At 45.3% G+C, this 20,235-nt stretch overlaps 1 protein-coding gene and 1 long non-coding RNA gene across 4 annotated transcripts; both read right to left on the minus strand.

Moving 5' to 3' along the window:
- Nucleotides 1–12,163: 12,163 nt before the first annotated feature.
- Nucleotides 12,164–15,986, minus strand: LOC122011656. Of its 3 annotated transcripts, none has more exons than XR_006120002.1 (4): nt 15,480–15,986; nt 15,301–15,402; nt 14,997–15,091; nt 12,164–14,729 (listed from the first exon to the last, which is right to left on the minus strand). It is a non-coding gene; the product is annotated as an uncharacterized LOC122011656 (long non-coding RNA). The 3 variants fall into 3 exon arrangements; XR_006120003.1 differs by having other exon boundaries at nt 12,164–14,703; nt 14,997–15,101; XR_006120001.1 differs by having other exon boundaries at nt 14,997–15,101.
- A 1,766-nt stretch (nt 15,987–17,752) lies between these two features.
- Nucleotides 17,753–20,045, minus strand: LOC122009389 (F-box/WD-40 repeat-containing protein At5g21040-like). Its single transcript, XM_042565518.1, has one exon. The coding sequence runs from the start codon at nt 19,636–19,638 to the stop codon at nt 17,992–17,994; it is 1,647 nt and encodes a 548-aa protein (XP_042421452.1). The 5' UTR covers nt 19,639–20,045; the 3' UTR covers nt 17,753–17,991.
- Between the last annotated feature and the right edge of the window lie 190 nt (nt 20,046–20,235).

A 20,235-nucleotide genomic window follows, 5' to 3' on the forward strand; every position in this document is an offset into this window, starting at 1 on the left:
CGCACAACACGAGGGATTGTCAAGTCTTCCCTTCGTGGCCCATCCTGTCCGAAAGCCGAACGACGGTCTCCTCCCATCGACAGGAGACAAAGGACCCATGAAGCTAACCGGACCCGACCGAAGAGACATCACAGACACTCGACGGGCCGATCTCCGAGACAGAGAATCGCCGGGCCCGAGAACCACGACCGTCCACTCGAAGAGGAAAACAGAGCAATACCTGTGGGCGAGATCAACGTTATCACAAGGGTCGACCGGGAGACTCCAACCGAGCCGAAGGCGCCCGGCACTGCAGATCCACGCAATGCAGTAGCTAAGAGCGGCAAGTGGACCGAAATCACTTTCGGCCCGGACTTAAGGAGTAGAGTGCCCCACGACGACGCTTTACTCATTAAAGCGGTAATAGCAAATTATACTATTCACCACATATTTGTGTGGAGCCTTTAACATCATATTCAACGCTCGATCACCGAATCGATCGAGTCGAGTCACGCCACGACGACCCCGCCTACTGGGTTTACTGGCAACGAGTTCACCTCGGACAGATCCTACCGGCTACCTCACGGAGAGGAGCCGCCAGAGGACCAGACAATAAACTTCGTGGTGGTCGACTCTCCTCGCCCTACAACGCCATTTGGGATCACCGCGCCACGAATGCCGAGCGGTTGTCTCAACCTTCCACCAAAAGATAAAGTTCCTCGTGGAAGACAAGGTGCGAGAGGTACGGGAGATCATTAGCACTCGGCGGTGCTATATAGAGATGGTCCGAAGCAGAGCGTGTTCCCGGGAAGGCGCCTGAATCGAGGTACACGCATAACCGAGAAACCTCCCGCTTTAATTTATGAAAAGGAGGAGGTTCAGATCCATCCCACCCAATCGGAGGCCACGACTTTATCGCCTAACTGGAGGAGGAGCGGAAGGAGGAGATCCAACGCCTCCAACGAAATCACGATGTCTTCGCCCGTCGACACACGAGTCGCCTGAATTTCGCCGAGCTTAAGAAGATGGTTGTACGTCCGACCGGACGCCGCCAGCCAAGCAGAAAAGGGATTTCAAGGTCGAAAGGTAATGCCATCATCCAAGAAGGAGAAACTCGGAGGCCGCCACATACGCGAGGTGCGCCCCGAGCCGGCCGGGCTAACGAGTATTAGTCTCCAAGCCGCGTGAGGGTTCAGATTGACTTCGGACTCAACAAAGCACGCCCAAAGATTTTTATCCTCGCCTTGATAGATCAACCGGTGGACTCTACGGTCATGAATCGATTTCAGATACTCGACGATACCAAGGCTATCATCAGTGCCGCCACAAGATCGTGAAAAGGTTAGCCGTGATCGCCGACTCCGCATATCACAAGGTGATGCTGCTCGATCAAGAACGGGCCACCTATCAACGCCATGAACAAAGTGTTCCGTGAGCAGATCGGGCGGAACATGGAATGTGGATGACATTCTTATCAAACCGTCCGAGCGGCCGATCTCTTCAAGGATACGGAAGAAACCTTCCGAACGCCACGCAAATACGGAGTCAAGTTAAATCCCTAAATGTTTGTTCGGAGCAAAAGGGGGGCTTGGGATATATAGTGACCGAGCGGGAATCAAGCCATCCAGAAGGTGAAAGCTCGCAAGACACGCCGCCTCCCGTAAATACAAGGAAGTGAACGGTGACCGGTCGGATAATCGCTTGTCTGATTCATCTCCAAACCGCCGACCGAGCTACCATTCTTCAAGATCTCCGCAAGGCTACTAAGTTCCTGGGATGAAGAATGTGACCGAGCATTCAAGAATTGAAAACATATCTAAATTCTCTGCCTGTACTTGCCAAGCCGATCTGGGGTGAGTCACTTTATACGATTCCGTCGTCAATCGAGTACGTCTTAGGCTCCTGCATCATGAGGCGAGCGCAAGAGCAATGGTATTTTCTAAGTCACATCTCAAGGATGTCAACTCGCTACACCGGCCCGAGAAGTTGGCCTTCGCTAAGTTCTAGCCGCCGCGCCTTCGACCATATTTCTCGCTCACACCATCATCGTCGGACGAATCCACCAGAAGAGGTCATGAATCCAAAAGCGTCCGGACGGCTCATCACGGACGGTAACTAAGTGAATTTGACATCCAATATCAACCCCGCCGCGATCAAAGCGCAATCCTCGCTGATTTTGCGACCGGCAGAGGCCGAGCCTAAGCTCATGGAGAATATACGTGACGGGTCTTCCATCCGGCTCAAGTGGGATCGAATATCGCTCTCACCTCAAGAAGAAAAGATGCACCTATCCGTCCGATGGATCACAAAGCCACCAACAACGGAGTATGAGGCTCTCATACCGGATTGCAGCAGCACGGCATGTGGGAGCCGGTCGGGTGACACTCTATTCGGATTCATGTCCGTCAAGAACTTTCTCGTACCTTTCAAATCAATGCTCGCTTAAGCTTTCTACTCAAGCCTTCAAAAACTCAAGCCACTTTCCGAGAGGTCCTTATTCAAAAGATTCCCGAACGGAGAACCGCAGCCACGAGTCGAAGCTTAGCAAGTTCTATAACGCCGGCCGCCATTCAAAGAACCAATCAAAAAGTACCGGTGGCGACTGACCGGACGGAAGGCCTCACATTTCCACGTAGATAGAGTTCCTCCGCCGGAGCCACACCTACCGATCGGGATGAAGCCAGTTTGCTAAAGGAGAGGGTCGATCGATTCACACTCATCGGAGATCATCTCTACAAAAAATCCTTTTCTAGGCCTCTGCTTAAGTGCGTCGGAGCACTTAAGCAGAGGACACCGACTATATATTGAAAGAGGTACATCAAGGATCGTGCGGAGAACACCCGGGTGACCGCTCATTAGCCAGGAAGATTCTACTTGCAGGATACTTTTGGCCGACCCTCTAGGAGGACGCCACTCAGACGGTCGCCACCTGCTTGTCATGCCAGAAGTATCTTACTCTCTCGCACCGACCGACTGAGGAGATGAAGACGTCTACAGTGTCTTGCCTGTTCGACTAGTGGAGCATGGACATCGTGGGACCCTTCCTAATGGCGACAGGACTGCGGAGGTTCCTGCTTGTGGCGGTCGATTATTTCTCCAAGTGGGTTGAAGCCGAGCCGTTAGCCAGAATAACCGAACAGATGGTCAAGAAGTTCATCTGGCAACACCTCATCTGTCGATTTGGCATACTGCGTCGGCTAGTCTCGGACAACGGGAGGCAGTTTGTGGGTCTAGGGCTCAGAGCATAGTGCAAGGGGTATGACATTAAGCAGACCTTCACCTCAGTGTCATACCCTCAAAGTAATGGGCAGGCGTAAGTCACCAATCGGGAGATCTTGCGGATCCTACACGCGCGGCTCGACCATATGGGAGGTAGCTGGGTGGACGAACTCCCCAGCGTGCTCTGAGCGATCCGCACGACCCCCAAAGAAGGAACGGGAGCAACCCCCTTTCACTTGGTGTACGATGGTGACGATCATCCGGTTGAAGCTCGAGTCGAGTCCGTCTCGGTCCAATGTTATGATGAGGCAACGCCGAGCGGAGAATATGGAGCTGGACTTGGTTCGGAAGAAAGTCAAACCGCCGGCGACGCCGAAGCTTGAGGTCCGTGGGCTGTCCTTCAAAATCATCGAAAAGCTCCACTCGCCAGATATTATTTGGAGGACGAGACGTCAGCTAGATAGGCCGTGGAGCGCAAACCACCTCCAGCCTTACCGGGCGGGATGAAAGGTGTACCACTGTAAATCATCCTGTGTATTTTTTTCGACTGAATACTTGAAATGCAGAAATGGAAAATCAAAAGAACAAATATAAGGCATCGTCATCAAGGAACGAAGGCCCCGCACCGCTCGACCGGTGGTAAATGGGTCGAGCCAAGCGCTCGATGAACGAAGGCCCCGTACCGTCCGGTCGGAGGTAAATTATCCGAGCCAAAATGCCTGACGAAGCAGACCCTGAGCCGTTCGGCCAGGAGTACGTTCTCCCAGTTGGGTGAAGGGTGCGCTAAACATAAATTTATATACTTTTTGGTCGCCTATGTACTTGCGATGCAGGAAGTAGAAAGATGAAAGCACATGGAGTATTTTCTGCTGCAAGGAAGGCCAAGGTCGCTCGACCTGGTAAGGAGTTAGCCTTGAAGGCCGTCTAGCACCGTCGTTAAACATCGAGAGCCGCGCCGACCGGCTATAAATAACCGCGCCGTCGAGCACCGACGTTAAAAATCGAGAGACGAGCCGGCGTCTATAAATCCCCGAGCGGAAGATCGACGAGCACCGTCGTTAAACATCGAGAGCCGCGCCGACCGGCTATAAATAACCGCGCCGTCGAGCACCGACGTTAAAAATCGAGAGACGAGCCGGCGTCTATAAATCCCCGAGCGGAAGATCGACGAGCACCGTCGTTAAACATCGAGAGCCGCGCCGACCGGCTATAAATAATCGCGCCGTCGAGCACCGACATTAAAAATCGAGAGACGAGCCGGCGTCATTAAACCCCCGAGCGGAAGATCGACGAGCACCGTCGTCAAACATCGAGAGCCGCGCCGACCGGCTATAAATAACCGCGCCGTCGAGCACCGACGTTAAACATCTAGAGACGCCTCGGCGTCTATAACTAATCCGAGCGGAATATCGTCGACACTACAATTATCCGTATTCTCCGCCGATAGTTAGACCGGAGCTAAGTTCCGCTCAGATTCGAGGTACAAAAGTTCTGATCGGCTTATAACGAGCGATTCTTGGCAACATCGGATGATATTCGGCCGAACAGAAGGACTGGGGAAAACACTTGCGAGATTGCACCTCGAAGGTCAAAGGTGTGATAGTAGACGAGCGGGCAGCACAAGTATTAGCGAGGGGACAGTGCAAAAAGAGGGGGTGCACAAAAGGAAAGCATTTCATTGAAATTAAAACCTTAAGCCGAGTGGCCTAAGTACAAAAAGATTCATGTTCAGCCGAGCGGCGAAATTACAAGAACTACTCGATGTAGTCGTAAAGGTCCCTCGGAATGTTGTTCAGGAGCTCCACCTGATCGCCGACTGGAATATTGGTGGACTCCGGAAGAAGGCCCTTCGACTTCAGATAAGTCATAGTGGCTGTAATGGCCAAGTCGAAAGTCGAGTACATCCGCTCGCAAATTTTCTCCAGAACTCGGGCGATCGGATATGGCTTTGTCGTGAGCGCAACTCGGCTCGGCTCGGCGTCCGGTATTCTTTGAAGGTTGCTGGGAGCTTGTGAGGGCCTCATTCAGATGTTCGATTTTCTTCGATCGGTAGGCCTGCCTTCTCTGGTCGAGTCGGCTCCTTTATCTTCACTCCAGCCCCGGCCTCCACGTTTCTTCTCGGATCGGAGATGGCGTGTTCTTCCGAGTGGCGCCAAGTTATTTGCGTCAAGCGACTTGACTTGTCGCTCGGACTCGGCTAGGGCGTGGGCCTGGTCATCTGTCTCCGCTAGCAGAGTTTGAGCTTTCTTGACTCTTTTTGCAGGAGTAGGAAGGGCCTTGGGAGCCACTCGGACCACTGCCGCCTTTAGTTGCCTTATCTCCTCGCTCGCCATGGCCAGCGGTTTGAAATCTTATCTCTTCCACCCGTCTCAAGCAAGAAGGCACAAAAGCCGAGCGGAAATATTGTAATAAAGCTTCAACAAGCTTACCCGTGGCCAGACGCGTGTGCATTGGCTAGTTCCGGCGGGGATCATCACATACTCGAGGCCGCCCACATCTCGGCGAGGGCCCCTTAGTAATGGTGTGCTCGGGCACGGTTGGTCGGTCGGCAGCAACTCTTGATCGGAAGATGAAGAGAGATCGTGACGACGGCAGCGGCAGGATCGACGGGAACGTCGCAGCCTTGGTCGGTGGCTCCTGAATTCCTTGTCGGGGAAGATTGCAGCAAGCGCCAGTCCCCCCCAAGAGCCATCGATCCGACGAATTGGAAGTCTCGGGCACAGGCGCCTTGCCTTTAGCAGTCATGGCGGCCCGGTCAGATGGTCGGACCGCGGAGGTAGCCGATCGCAGTGGGGTCTCTACGCGCCTCTTTTGCAGTGGTCGTTCTTCCCGACGGACCCTTCCTCGGGCCCGGTTCCACGGAGGGTTGCTCCGCTCGCCACCTGTTGAGAGGCCCGAGCGTTCGATTCGCCTGGTGCCGCTCTCTCCTTCGTGAGAACCGACCACTGAATACCCAGCGCCTCATTTCCTTGGCGCCTCGAGCGCCGCTGCCTTTCTCTTTAGAACGCCGGCCATCACCGAGTCCATAACGATGTCAGCTGCAAAAAGAAGAAATCGATTAGCAATTAAAGCAATGCCCAAGCAAAATTCTTACGGTCGGAAGAGGAGTCCGTATAGGACTCATCCAAAAATGTACATCCCTCGTGAAGAAGTTTGTTGATGTCGAGCCGCAGACCGGTAGTACATTGCGGCGTGAAGATAATCCGGTCGGGTCTTGAATTTCTTGACTCGGGAGTAGGAGGTGGTGACCGCCACTGGGTCGGAAAGTTTGGCTGACTGGGCATGCGGATGTAGAAATAATAGTCCTTCCAATGTTTATTGGAAGTGGGTAGTTTATTGAAGAAGACCAGATCGGGCCGAGCTTGGAACATAAAGGTGCCCGGCTCGGCTTGCTTAGGGTAATAGAAGTAAAAGAAGACCTCCGGTCGGAGGGGAATGTTATGAATCTTAAACAAAACGACAATACCGCAGAGGAGACGGAAGGTATTTTGTACTAAACTTCCGAGCGGCACGCCAAAATAATTACAAACGTCTACTATAAAAGGATGCACGGGAAACCGCAGACCGGCGGTAAATTGGTCGCGGTGTGGCCGAGCGGCGGGACCAGCTAGGCGAACTTCGAAATCCTCGGGAATTTCGAAATTGTCAGCCAAAATATCAAAATCCCGTTGTTCGAAACGGGACCGCATGGTGGTATACCATGGGCCTAGGGATTGTTCTTCGGGATGAGAAGAACTGGCCATGATCCGGACAGAAGAAAGCAAAAAGGAAGTTTCAAAGACGAAGAAAAGGAGTTTTAAAGTCTGGAACTAGGGGAAGAAATGCGAATTAGATACCGGAAAGGAAGAAGGAAAGATCTAAAAGCTTACTGAGATGAGAGGGATCGAAGAAAGGCGCCGAAGAGCGTCAAAGGGCAGAACTCCGAAGCGCAGAGGGCAACAGTAGAGGTAATGGAGGCAAGTGAAGGTGAGAAGGAAGTGTTAAGAATTTATAGGGTGAGGGCCGGGCGGCCTCCACCGTCGGATCCAGGTTACAGGAATCGAAGCATGCATCTAGCCGTTTATTTCGAATTGCTTCGATCACATCAAGACATCATGCCACCGCCTCCGTACTCCGATGGCGTTGCTCCACGTGGCAGTCAATCATTCGGAGCATTTAATGAAGGTATGATCAACCTTGATGTCGGAGATTGGCGCAGAACGCGAGGAGATCCGGTGAAGGCCATCCTTGATTCATTCAAGGATATCTCTGCCGCTGACCGGGCGGAGAGTATTAGCATGGACGAGCAGTTCGGCTAGACTCACAGTCCAGTCAGTCGGACTATTCGCCTCCTTCGACTAGACTTGAAGGGGAGGCAAGTGATCCGGTAGTAAGAGCGGGCCCCCCCCTCTTGCAAAGTCAACGCCCAGTGGAAGTCATCGGAGCAGCCGTCCATCCGGGTAGAGTGTGGTCCGACCGGACGGACGGCTGTAGACGGCCGGTCCGACCGGACTGCCGGCAGGTCGATGGAATCGAATACCTGGATAGGTCCGGCCGACTCGCACTTATGGTGGGGAGGCACCCTGTCAAATCGGGGTTCCGACGCTCAGTTAAAAAGGTCATGGACCGAGCTGACCTTTTGATCGACCACAGTCATAAAGCACCCCTGTTTATTAGTCGCCACAAAGCACAAGTAAACCACCGCGGATGTCCGGTCAGATGTTGAGGGATCTGTCCGCTCGGACGACAAGTTGGGAGCAAAGGAAGAGGCCAGAGGATTTCTTTCTCTGACAACCGGTAGGTTTCACGTGTGTGCCATGCTCCAAATCTTGTGACAGTGGATTCAACTGTCCCATCGAGGGCATGCTTCGACTGTGGCGATATGGGTCAGGTAAGCTTTCTGACAGCCGCATACCTAGGAAAGGACAGAGGACACGTATGCACATCGGTACGCGTGCCCAAACCCTTCACAGCTCTATATAAAGAACCTCAGGTTTCGCCGGAGGTAAGATTTGCTACGTATTCTGAGACTTTGGGGAGCCACCTTGTTCATCGTAACTTACCTGACTTGAGCGTCGGAGGGTCGCCGCCGGGAACCCCCTTCCCGGCTCGACTTCTGTGCAGGTTAGCCGGAGCATCGCGCCACCCGTGGGAGATCTACATCAGCGAGCCGGAGAGCGCCACGTGCCCAGCGTCTGTTGACTTCTGGTTCGGACAGGATCATCTGCCTTCGAAAACCTTTCGAGAAGAAGAGTATTAATAGTGGACGTGATAACTGATGTGGACCCTTATATTAGTCACCTTAAGGGGGTAGGTACAAATAAATCCCTGTGCTATGCATGTGGAGTCAAGATTGAAGCAAGGTTTCCACTTCACATTCAACGACATGTCCAAGCTCGCACGGGTCCTAACAGTCAAAGCATTTCATTTAAAAAATCATAACAAGATAGGAATTATTATCGAGCGAATGTAATGTGATATTGTCTTATATATATGACGTGTACGTAATGGATCAATTTTATGTTTGAAGAATTATTTTGTTTGCAGAATAATGACAGTGGCTGAACTCTACTTAAGCGGAGTGGAGTGCAGGTTCTTCCCAGCGAATTGGGTGATTTCGGTGCCTATTTTCTAGCAAACGGAGTGGAGCACAACTTCTTCCCAATAAACTCGATGATTTGGTTGTTTTCTAGAGATTTATTCCAATAAGAATATTTCCTTATCCATTTCTATATTTATTTTTTTTGTTTTTCTTTTATTGTTTGTTAGTTCGATGGGTTGGCTATGGTTATCGACTATGAATTATATTTACATCTGCACATCTTGCGAGTTTAAGAAGTTAATTCAACAAAATGAAAATCTACAAGTTATTGACAACTAGTTTCTAATCAATATCATCATACTAAATATCAAATTACAACTAAACGATACAGTTTGAGAGAATTGCAACTTCTTTTTCGCCATCAACAACCTTCACTGTGATTTTTCTAACCTCACAGAGTCGAGGACCTCACGGAGTTAGAGAAAGCATGCTGAAGGTTATTGACGGCAAAAAGGAAGTTGCAAATCTCTCAAACTGTATTGTTTAGTTGTAATTTGATATCTAGTATGATGATATTGATTAGATACTAGTTGTCAATAACTTGTATATTTTTATTTTGTTGAATTAGCTTCTTAAACTCGCAAGATGTGCAGCTGTAAATAGAATTCATAATCGGTAACCACCGACCCATCGAACTAACAAATAATAAAAGAAAAAGAAAAAAATTTAAAAATATATAAATATAGAAATGGATAAGGAACTATTCTTTTCAGAATAAATCGCTGGAAAATAACCAAATCACCGAGTTCATTAGGAAAAAACTGTGCTCCACTCCGCTTGCTGGAAAATAGCTACCGAAATCACCTAGTTCGTTGTGAAAAATCTGCGCTCCACTCCGCTTAAGTAGAGTTCAGCCATTGTCATTATTCTGCAAACAAAATAATTCTTCAAATATAAAATTAACCCATTACGTACACGTTATATATAAGATAATCACATAACATTCGCTCAAGATAATAATTCCTATCTTGTCATGATTCTTTAAACAAAATGCTTTGACTCTTAGGACCCATGTGAACCTGTACATGTCGTTGAATGTGCAGCGAAAACTTTGCTTTAATCTTGACTCTACATGCATAACACCAGGATTTACTTGGTATCTACCTCCTTAAGGTGACTAATCCAAGGGTTCACATCAACTATAACGTACACTATGAATACTCTCCTTCTCAAAAACTTTCCAGAAGCGAAAAAGCCTCATACAAGCTTATTATCACAAGAACAAGACGGAAAAAAAAAACTAGCTACTTTCTTCTGAGAAAAAAAAAAGTCATTTTTCACCATGAATCATCCTTAATTTTTTTTAAAAAAAATGATAAATAAACAATCGAGGTGTCTCTCTTTAAGTCAAAGACGCCTCACACAAAGGCGGCAAAAATCCCGCTAAAACACGTCGAAGCGCCTTCAAAAACTTTGTAGGCGTCCTCCATAAGCCAAAAATTTTAAAGACAATTATTTTGCGAGTATAAACTTTTCAAAACTTTTATAAAAATTTACATGTACTTTTTAAATATAAAGCATTTTTGAAAATAGATTTTTAAGCATTTCTCACAACATTATTCAAACAAAATGAATTTTAAAAAAATTTACAAAAGAAATTTTTAAGGCGATTTTTACGGTAATTTTTAGAAGAGTTTTCAAAATAAATTTGAAAATAAGTGTTGAAGGAGTTTTGTCAATACATTTTTCAAAAGAATGTCAAGTATTTTTCAAAGCAATTTTTCAACCCATTTAAAAATTGTAAGTGTTTTTCAAAAACATTTTGTACGTATTTTTCGCAAAATTATTCAAACATAAAATTTTCAAAACACTTTTCAAAATATTTTTCAAAAAAAAATTCAAATATTTTGCAAAACATTGTTCAAGTGAAAAACATTTTATACGTTTTTTTCACAAAATTATTCAAACATAAAATTTTCAAACAATTTTAAAAAAAATTCAAATATTTTGCAAAACATTTGTCAAGTGAATAAAATTTTCAAGTATTTTACAAAACATTTTTCTAAGTAAAAGAAAATTTTCGAGTATTTTGCAAAGCAAATTTCAAGTATGTTGTAAAAAAAAATTCGAGTATTTTGGAAAGCAAATTTCAAGTATGTTGCAAAAAAAAAAAAATTCAAGTATTTTGTAAAATATTTCAAGTGTAAAATAAGTTTTAAGTATTTTGCAAAACAAAAAAAATTACAAATATTTTTCGAAACATATCCTCCCCTCAACCTGAAATTATTTTAAAAATAGTTATCTATAAATTCGTCCTTAAATATCTAACCTTTAGTTACTAACTAACGACCAAAAGATAATAGTGTTCAGTTGGTTAGTCAAGTTAAGTAGATTTATCCAGCTAGTTATTCACTTAGAAGGATAATAGTGTTCAGTTGGTTAGTCAAGTTAAGTAGATTTATCCAGCTAGTTATTCACTTAGAAGGATTACTTAACTTGATCAATATATTGTAGTATTTAACGCCTATGTATCTCAAGCTAGTTATTCACTTAGATGTATTGAAATAAGCATCTAAAGTCCAGTCAAAGTCCTATGTATCTCATGTCATTCTATGTTTTTGAATACACAAACAAGGTAACCCTAGTGTGCTTGTGAGATGTTGGCTGCCTAAAAACTATAGGTGCATGATTTCTAAGGGAAAATTTAGGCTAAGTCCATAATAGATTTTGAAAAACTAGAAAAATAGGGATTTTGAAATATATAAGTAGAGAATTAGCCTAGAAAGACACATCCTATCCTTTAATTATATGTTCAAGGACAATTAAAAGTTTACCAAGTTGCCTGTGTCAACAAAAATATGATGTATGTTATAATTGACTATAATAGCCTTAATTATTAAAGCATCATCATGGGGTACTTCCACCCCTTCCAACAAAAACTGATTTCAAGCCTTTGTGCTTGCTCTGGCTACATCCAACTACGTGGATTTCCAGTCGGCGAGCATGTGACTTGCGGGCCCGGTTGGAGTCTCCATCGGTCGGGCCACCGACAATCATGCCGTCCCCCAAGCAACACTACTACGGTTTTCTTCTTGCCATATCGGGGGGCGCTTCTATTCAACTCGGGCGAGGGTTTAGGCCTAGTGCTCTTGTTGTTAGGGCGCCAGCTAGTGCCGCTCGACGTCTCAGTGGTCTCTTTGGGGCGATTCGTTCGGCCGCTGATAACACCGATTGTTGGGAGGCGGCGAGCGCTGACGAAACCCTTGGTCAGCCACCCGATGCTTCTCTTGAATGTAGTGATAGTCTTGAGTATTATGTGTTTCCGAACGATGGTATGTGCAAAACAGGGAATCATGTCCGTTCGACTTCCACGTACTGTACCGCATTCGATCGTTGCTCGTGATGATGCGGATGGGGGTCCCCCCGGGTCCTTTATGTGGCAGAGGCGGGGGTGGGGCTCGACGCTCTGGGATATAAGAGCGGGTGCAGCAACCTCCTTCAGAGCGAATTGATCCTCCTCCACATTAATGTACTTGATCACCCTTCCAAGTAAGTGGTCGAAGTCCTTGGGTGACTTCTTGATCAGGAACCGGAAGAAATCCTCATCTGTGAGCCCTTGAGAGAAGACACTCACTAGGATTTCAAGATGGAAGGGGATATCCATGGCCACCTGGTTGAATCTTTTGATGTATATACCCTCAACGCCTCTTTAGGCCCCTGTTTGAGGGAAAGAGACTCAACATGGTCTTATGGTAGCATCGACTACTGGCAAAGTGGTGGAGGAATACTTTGCGGAAATCCTTAAAGCAACAGATGAACTAGGCAGGAAATCAGTTGGACCATCTTTATGCTGAGCCAGAGAAAGAGGTAAGGAACACTCGAGCACTTAACGTCATCTGTGTATCGGTGAAGGAAGGCAGCGTTTTCAAATTTAAGGAGATGATCTTCTTGGTCGGTTGCTCCTCCATATTCTCTGATCGTCAAGGGTCAAAAATGATTTGGCAATTTGTCCTCCAATATTTCTGGGAAGAACGACATGCGTGTCTATGCGGGAGAACCACTAGGGACCTAAGCCTTTCCCTTTCACGGGTCCCTAGCGAGTGCATGTCCAAAAGATGACTCTTGGGGTCTTTCCGCTCAGCCCACATCGTTAAATGGCATGCGGAGCAATGCCCGATGGTACGCAACCGGGGAGGGTAGCACAGGCGACAAGCTGATTGGTTGCGCCAACGTTTGCATGAAGCCAGCCGTAAGAGGAATTGGCGAGAACCCAGTTGGTCATTCCACTCGGGTCCCTCGCTCGGTGTGGGGGCCCATTATTGATATAGCTAGGTCGTGCGGTAGAGGACCACCAATTGTTGCTTATTGTTGTTGCACTAACTTCTGTGCTTAGGTAGTTATTAAGTCCAAATCTTATTGTGACAAAGTAATTGTGGTGAATCGTCCAATCTCCTCCATCTCCGCATTTCAGATTTAGGCGAAGATTCCCACACATGGCGCCAAATTTGATCCTGTTTGAAATTGGTGAAGATAGCAGACTGGGTAGATGGCTATGCTGCTGACTGTGAGAAGGCTCTGAGCTGGATGGGGATGACACCAAATGATCCTTTCTGCCCATACCACAAAGAGAGCCAATGGAAACGTTAGAGCGAGAATTGGGGAGGGGTCCCTAGCACAGACACTCCGACGCTCAAGTCAGAATTGACTGAAAGAACGGAAAAGAAGATGAACAGTAGTAGATGCATGTCATGAATGCGCCTGTAGTAAAATGTGTATGTGTGAGCATACCTGGCCAACGGAGAGAGCCCCTTTTTATACTAACCCTCATAAGCTTCGCAATAATGAGGCGTCAAAGAATGTCGGGTGTCAACATATGTCGAGTAATGGAGGATGTATGCCCACCCTTAGAGGAAGGTTCCGTTGTATGTATATGTCGGAGTCGGAATATTCCCTGATAGGTAGTCGTTATTCTCTGACAGGTTATTGCGATTCTCTAATAATGTTGTCTCACGGAGGAAATCCGACCGACCCAGTAGCCGACCGACTGTATGCTAGACTCTTGTACATAAGGAGTGAGGAACTGAGCCACAAAGGTTCGAACAACGCTCCAAAGGTTCGAACGGCACTATGGTCAACCGGTCGTATGCTAAGTGCCTCGACGCTGTGAAGTGGGGAGTTGAGCCCTGTAAGTCCGACCAGCTGTTAGGCCAACCGACTATATGTTAGGTGCCTTGGTGCTGAGAAATAGGGAGCTGAGCCCCATAAATCCAACCGGCTCTTGGGTCGACTGGCTATATGTTGAGAGTTGCCTTGCACTTGAAGAGTGAGGAGTTAAGTCCCTTAAGTCCGACCGGCTCTGGGCCGACCGGTTATATGCTAAGAGACTTGCACTTAGAGTGGGGAGCTAAGTCCCTCAAGTCCGACCGGCTCTGGGGCCGACTGACAGTATGCTAAGAGACTTGCATTTTGAAGAGTGGGGAGCTGAGTCTGTTAAGTCCGAGTCAACCGGCTCTGGGACTAACTAGCTCTGGGGTTGACCGGCTCTGATGTCGATCGACTGTATACTGAGAGACTTGTACTTGAAGAACGAGGAGCTAAGCTTCGAAGGTGAGTGACCTGCCTGATGATACACACCTGACTGTCTTATTGATGTTGACTGTCACCTCACATTGACTTTGATTGTCATATCATTTTGACTATCGAGCTCACCTTACTTTCAGGATCACTCGCAACATGCCGTATCATTAACTATTAAACTACTTAGAAACTAAAGCAGATGAACAATGCATCAAGTATAATACCACTGCTTCTTCCCTTAAGATGAAGAAGAAAGAATGAAAAAATTTTCAATAAAGGGCATTACACAATGTATCTAGAAAAATGAGGAACAAAATAAAGGCTAGATATAAAGCTTGCCTTCAAAAGATATGACTCTACAAAGGCTTCACCTCCTTCTGACATTTGTCTAGTATGCCTTAGCAATGCTGCTTCCAGGACAAAATAGTGATTGCTTCAACACCAAAGCAACAATATGACATGGAAAGAGTTTGAAAGAATGAATCACGTTGAATAGTATTGTCGTAAACAACATATTTTTCAAGTGCAAATATTCCTAAAAGGTCTTAGAAATGATTTGATACAGATGTGAGTAAATTCAACATGTCAACCAGTTTTTTCATTAGGATATGAGACTACTTCCTTTTAGTTCAGATCCTAAACCAGATAGAATGACCAGATGGAAAGCAAAAAAACCTCTATAGTAAGTGAATAAATGTACCTCCATAATGTTGGGATTATTCCATTTCCATGGCCCTTGGTTAGATTTCAAACATCCGTCTTCATTGGAGCAAGTGCACAACCAACCCAAGAAATCTGGAAGTTGCTGAAATTCGATGAGCATGTAATTTAACCATCAAAAGAACAAATATTTGTGGTATCACGAAAAGAAAGACAAGAGTCGATAACTTCAAGCAATGCACTCTGGTACTTTGATCCCAATACCTTCATGATATAGTAATGAAAACTTATTGCAATGCATCAAATACTAGAAAATAAGACACTTCTAGTATTGGAGAACTTACATGTATCTTTGCAGTTGTTTTTGGCTCAAGAAAACCTTTAACGGTGTTCCAAAGGAGCCTAAAGCCAGTGCCAGCATTGACAATGAACATCTCGTGTAAAGTCTGCACTTCAACAAGCAAAATATTACAGTTTGAAGAGAGGAATAACAATGATGATGAAAATGGATAAAGTCCAATACTTCAGATAGTAATCTCCATCGATTTTCTGCATTTTGAGCAAAAGGTCTCTAGCTGTCTTGCTGAAATTCTTGAAACCCTGACTCAGAGGAACGCAACTTGAAATATCACGCGGCTGAGGTCGCGCCCGGCCTCCGCGACCTCGCTGCGAGGCCGCGGCCTAGGCGTGACCCAATCGCCGGAACGGCATCGCGCCTCGGCTGCCCGCCGACAGATCGGGGGTAAGGGGAGAGGGGAGAGGCCTGCCGACAGATCGGGGGTAACCGGGGAAGGGGAGAGGGGAGAGAAGCTTAGTGAAAGGTCGCATGAGGAGCTCGGAGATCGGATATCGGGAGAGGAGATCACGAAGGAAGAAATTGGGGCAGCGCGTTTAGGCCTATACAACGGTCATAAACTTGACCCTAAACAACGGTCATAAACTTTCGTACAACGGAGAAGCAAGTCCTCGGATTCCTCGTAAAAAGGCTACTGTATATTCGGCATTTGCTCGTACAGCTGGCCGGTGGACATGGTGCAGCCAACATGAATCTGATCGAACGGCATGTTGGTGAAAATTAAAGAGCAGCTGAAGCCTACGATTTCTTCAGGCCGAGAGGAGGGTCACCTACGCATCGGTATTCTGCCCGAGTTTGGCTGTTAGCACACCAGCAGTTGAGGACAACGGATCAGATTCGATATGAGTCGAGCAAAAAACAGGCGGATGAGTCGTTTGCTCACCTGTTCGGTAGAGTCGTAGACTCGTCAATTTAAATTGAACTCATCAAGTTAATTCGTTTCATCAAATAATTTAAACAGATTAAATTGAAATTTTATAAATCCAATTCTATCACGGGCCGATCTATCTAGATGCACCTGCGATGAGCTTGAATTAATTCGTGAATTAAAAAATACATGTAAATTAAATTTCATATTAATTTATTATTTTTTATTATAATTTTAAAATAAAAATTAAATTTTTCATTAAATATGAGTAATCGTGTGTCTGTTTATATTTAAAATATTTGTTTCTAAATATATTTGAATTGTTGAAATATTTTTAAAATAAAATATTTTAGATATGATTTTTTTTTAATTTTTTAAATCTTTTTATGTGCTCATGGATTGATCCGCCTGACCCGTATTATGTGGTAGATTGGGTAGTCTCGTTGATGCCGACGGGTATCGCCCATGGGCACCTCTCACATGTGAAGACACCTCCCAATGTGAAAAATGCCCAAGCCTAATTAGGCTATCAAATCTATATATATATGTGCTCAAATGCACCTCCCAGATATATATCCTCCGGAGAAAACTCTCTCTCTCTATATAAAATAAATGAATTTGACAACTGAGGTATTAAAGTTATTTATTATTTCTCATATTATTTAAATTAATTAATGAATTCTCACTTGTGTGGGTATATTATATTGAATGAGTTCGGCACATTATTAATTAATTAATGACGATTAATATATGAGCCAAAGAATTTTAATATTATGTTTTAATAAAAAATTGATTAAAAATAATATAAAATTTTCACTTTAGTTTAATATAACATTTAAAAGAAACCTTATATTATAAATTTTATCTTTAATTAAATTTTATCTTACAATTTGCGTCAAACTTAACACTTGTGAATTCGTTGATAGGTTAATGTTGTGGAAGATCGGGTCGGTGCTAGTTGCTTTCATAGTTGTAGCTTAGCCTACCAAGTCCTGCCATAGTCAGTTCCATTGATGTAAAGGACAACTAATTGGGCGGCACAATAGATGGCATAAGGAGCTCAAATGGAGAATCCTACTCCTCGTGGTTGGCAAGAGAAGATGCGAGAGGCAAAGGACGACGATGCTCTATTCACTAACACCCACAAGACTAGGAACACGCATTCTAGGACACCCTTCTTATGGCAGAAGAGGAAGATAAGAAGACAGATGAAAAGAGTGCATGTGAAGGCCAGTAACACAAACCACAAGACTAGTATAATATATGTATAATGTGACATTCAAGTCGGCAAATTTACAAGCTAACTACAATAGCGATCATACTAAAAGCATAAACAAAGTTCACGATATGTTTGATATTTACAAAGTTTGTAATAAATTCATCAAGAAGGTAACAACAATCACAAATTATGATCCGAGTAAAACCCATTTAAGTGAGCATTTAATTACATTTTATTATCCAAATCAATCTCTAAATTCAAAAATGGAGCCAATCAGTGGTCATTCTCAGATTATCTATGCAAATATGTAAATCTTTTGCCAAAGGAATTAATAAGAAAGAACAAGTTGCAAACTTTTTGGATCAAAACAGAGACATTCTACCGAATTATTATAAAGATAATTCAATTTAAACAAAATGTTAAGTGGAAAAAAAATCAAGTTTAGCTTATCAAAGTTGCAAATGAGAGAAGATGAATTTCCAATCAATGGAGAATTGAATGTTCCCGGCTAAACTTAAAGACTGACAAACATTCTACAGAACTATTATATAGAGCATCAAGTACTTTTGTTTAAGTGAATGGATTAGCAATCTCTAGGGCTTGAGCTTTCCGGTTAAGCCACGCTTGCTGTGCCAAACACCAATGCGTTCTGCATTCAGCTGATTCTTTTTTGCTGAAACTGAACATTGATCAGCTCGTGCGCCGTTACCGCTCATCTCAGTCTGCGCTTTCCGTCGCCTCATCCGGTTCTCCAACCTGATGCTTCTGAGGGCTTCAACCTTTTTTGCGATTTCAAGTGCTTGTGAGAAGTTCCAGATTCTAACAACACCTTCCTCACCCCCACAAATAATCCGATCGGATCCAATTGCCACAGAGAAAAGATTGCATCCAAAACCGTGCAGCATCCTTTGGGGAGGCTCCACTGCTTCTGGGGCTGAGTGCTTTACTTTGTAACGTTGCCTTGAAGAACAAGATTGTCGCCACTTTAGTAGCTTCTGCACATCGATCAATGCAATTCTCCCATCACTTGAAGATGACACGACCCATGGAAACTCAAAAGAAAGCGAATGCACGGAGCCGGTGTGAGGAATCCAAGTTGCAGCTGGCTTAATATCATCGTCATCACAATGGTCACAAACCATGTACATGCGAATTGCACCATCTTCACCTCCAGTAAATAGAAGATCCCCTGAATGATTTCGAGCCAACGCATATACATTACCTACATGAGCATTATGAATAATAGTAGTCAAATATCCATTGTCAGTGTCCCAAACATAAACATCTCTACCACTTGTGCTAGCAACCGTGCTGCCTCGAGGAGCAATAGACCAAACCCAATCGCCATGTCTCAATGTCCTTAAGCACTTCAAATGAGCTCGATCCCATATACGAACACTTGTATCCCACGAACCACTGTAAATTCTGGTTGAATCCAGCGCAAGACAAGTCACAGGCCCTTCGTGCCCCCAAAGGCGGAAGTTGGAGTTGTGGTTCAAAGAAGCTGCAATGTCAAACAGATGAGGATGGCCTTCAATTGCTCTCCAACACTGCAGAAAAGCATCAGTTCCTGCAGCAATCAAGAGCTCTGAATCAGCAGTAATGGCTCGAATTGTGCAACCAAGAGAGCGAGACACCCCAATTGACAAGCCTTCTTCCATGTCCCACACATGCACAGCAGTGTCATATCCTCCAGTAAAGATAAGTTTTGCAGTTTGGAGAAGAAATACACACCGAACAGCTTCAGTGTGTCCATGGAGCACATCTATGCAAAACCTCCCCATAAAAGATTTACTCCGAAATTCCCTGTCCACAAATAACTCCTTCCACGACTTCTGATTAGATGATTGAGCATTCAGACCAAAAGGAACACCCCACCTCTCACAGTAGAAATCCTTCCAACCATGATGATCAGACGCAAGGCTATTCAGCAGAGTAGAGACACAGGACACAACACCAAGCTCTTTAGCATCGAGACGCTGCAGAATCTCATACACCAAATTCGTCGGCAGGTCAGTGAAGGACCTCAGCTTACCGCCAGAACCTGAACCATCAGCAATTGTGGTTCCAGATTTGGAATCACCTCTCTTCAAAGGAACACAAGCAGATTCCAATGGGGAAGATTTGCTGCTAAACCTCTCCTGAGATTTCACGCGAGTCAAAGGAATATCTTCGTCCAAAGGACTGTCAACAAACTTCTCCGGTGACGGTCTTTCTATCTCCGGAGATGCAAAGGCCATAAAAGAGTTGAACTTGGAGCAAAACTACTCTTCAAACAGGTTCCTTTATGGCCTAAACTGGATCAAATCCACAAAGGTTCCTTTTCTTCCCGATGCAATTCCTTAATTAATGATGGCAATGCAGAAAACAAAACTAATGGAGGATTCTAACAACAATCCTCAATAAATCCCTAACCTTTAAGCTCGAGCATACAACGAACCCTAATCTAAGATTCAAAAGGACTCTTCGAATACGAAACCCTAATCCTAACTATGGTCGGCGGCGATCAGAATCAAAATAATAGGCAATAGCAACGAAGGTACCTCGAAGCCAATCTCGATGGAAGGTAGAAACCCTAGGAAGAGCTTCGGATCGGATTCGCCGCCGTCGTCGTCGGACGAGATGTGGATTGTGGAGATTGGGGAAGATTTATTGGTAAACATTTGCTTCTAATATTCTCCGCCAAAATTGGACGGCTGGAATTGGCCGTCAGCATAGAGACTAAGTATCCACCGTTGCTTTTGGTCTTAGTGCCGCATGGACGGTGGAAGTGCGTATCGAATCTCAATTATATTGAACCGGAACGTGAACCGTCCGGCCCAGTTGGTGGGGTAGGA

Source organism: Zingiber officinale, chromosome 8A (genome assembly GCF_018446385.1).
Source record: "Zingiber officinale cultivar Zhangliang chromosome 8A, Zo_v1.1, whole genome shotgun sequence".
In the NCBI taxonomy this organism is placed as follows: domain Eukaryota; kingdom Viridiplantae; phylum Streptophyta; class Magnoliopsida; order Zingiberales; family Zingiberaceae; genus Zingiber; species Zingiber officinale.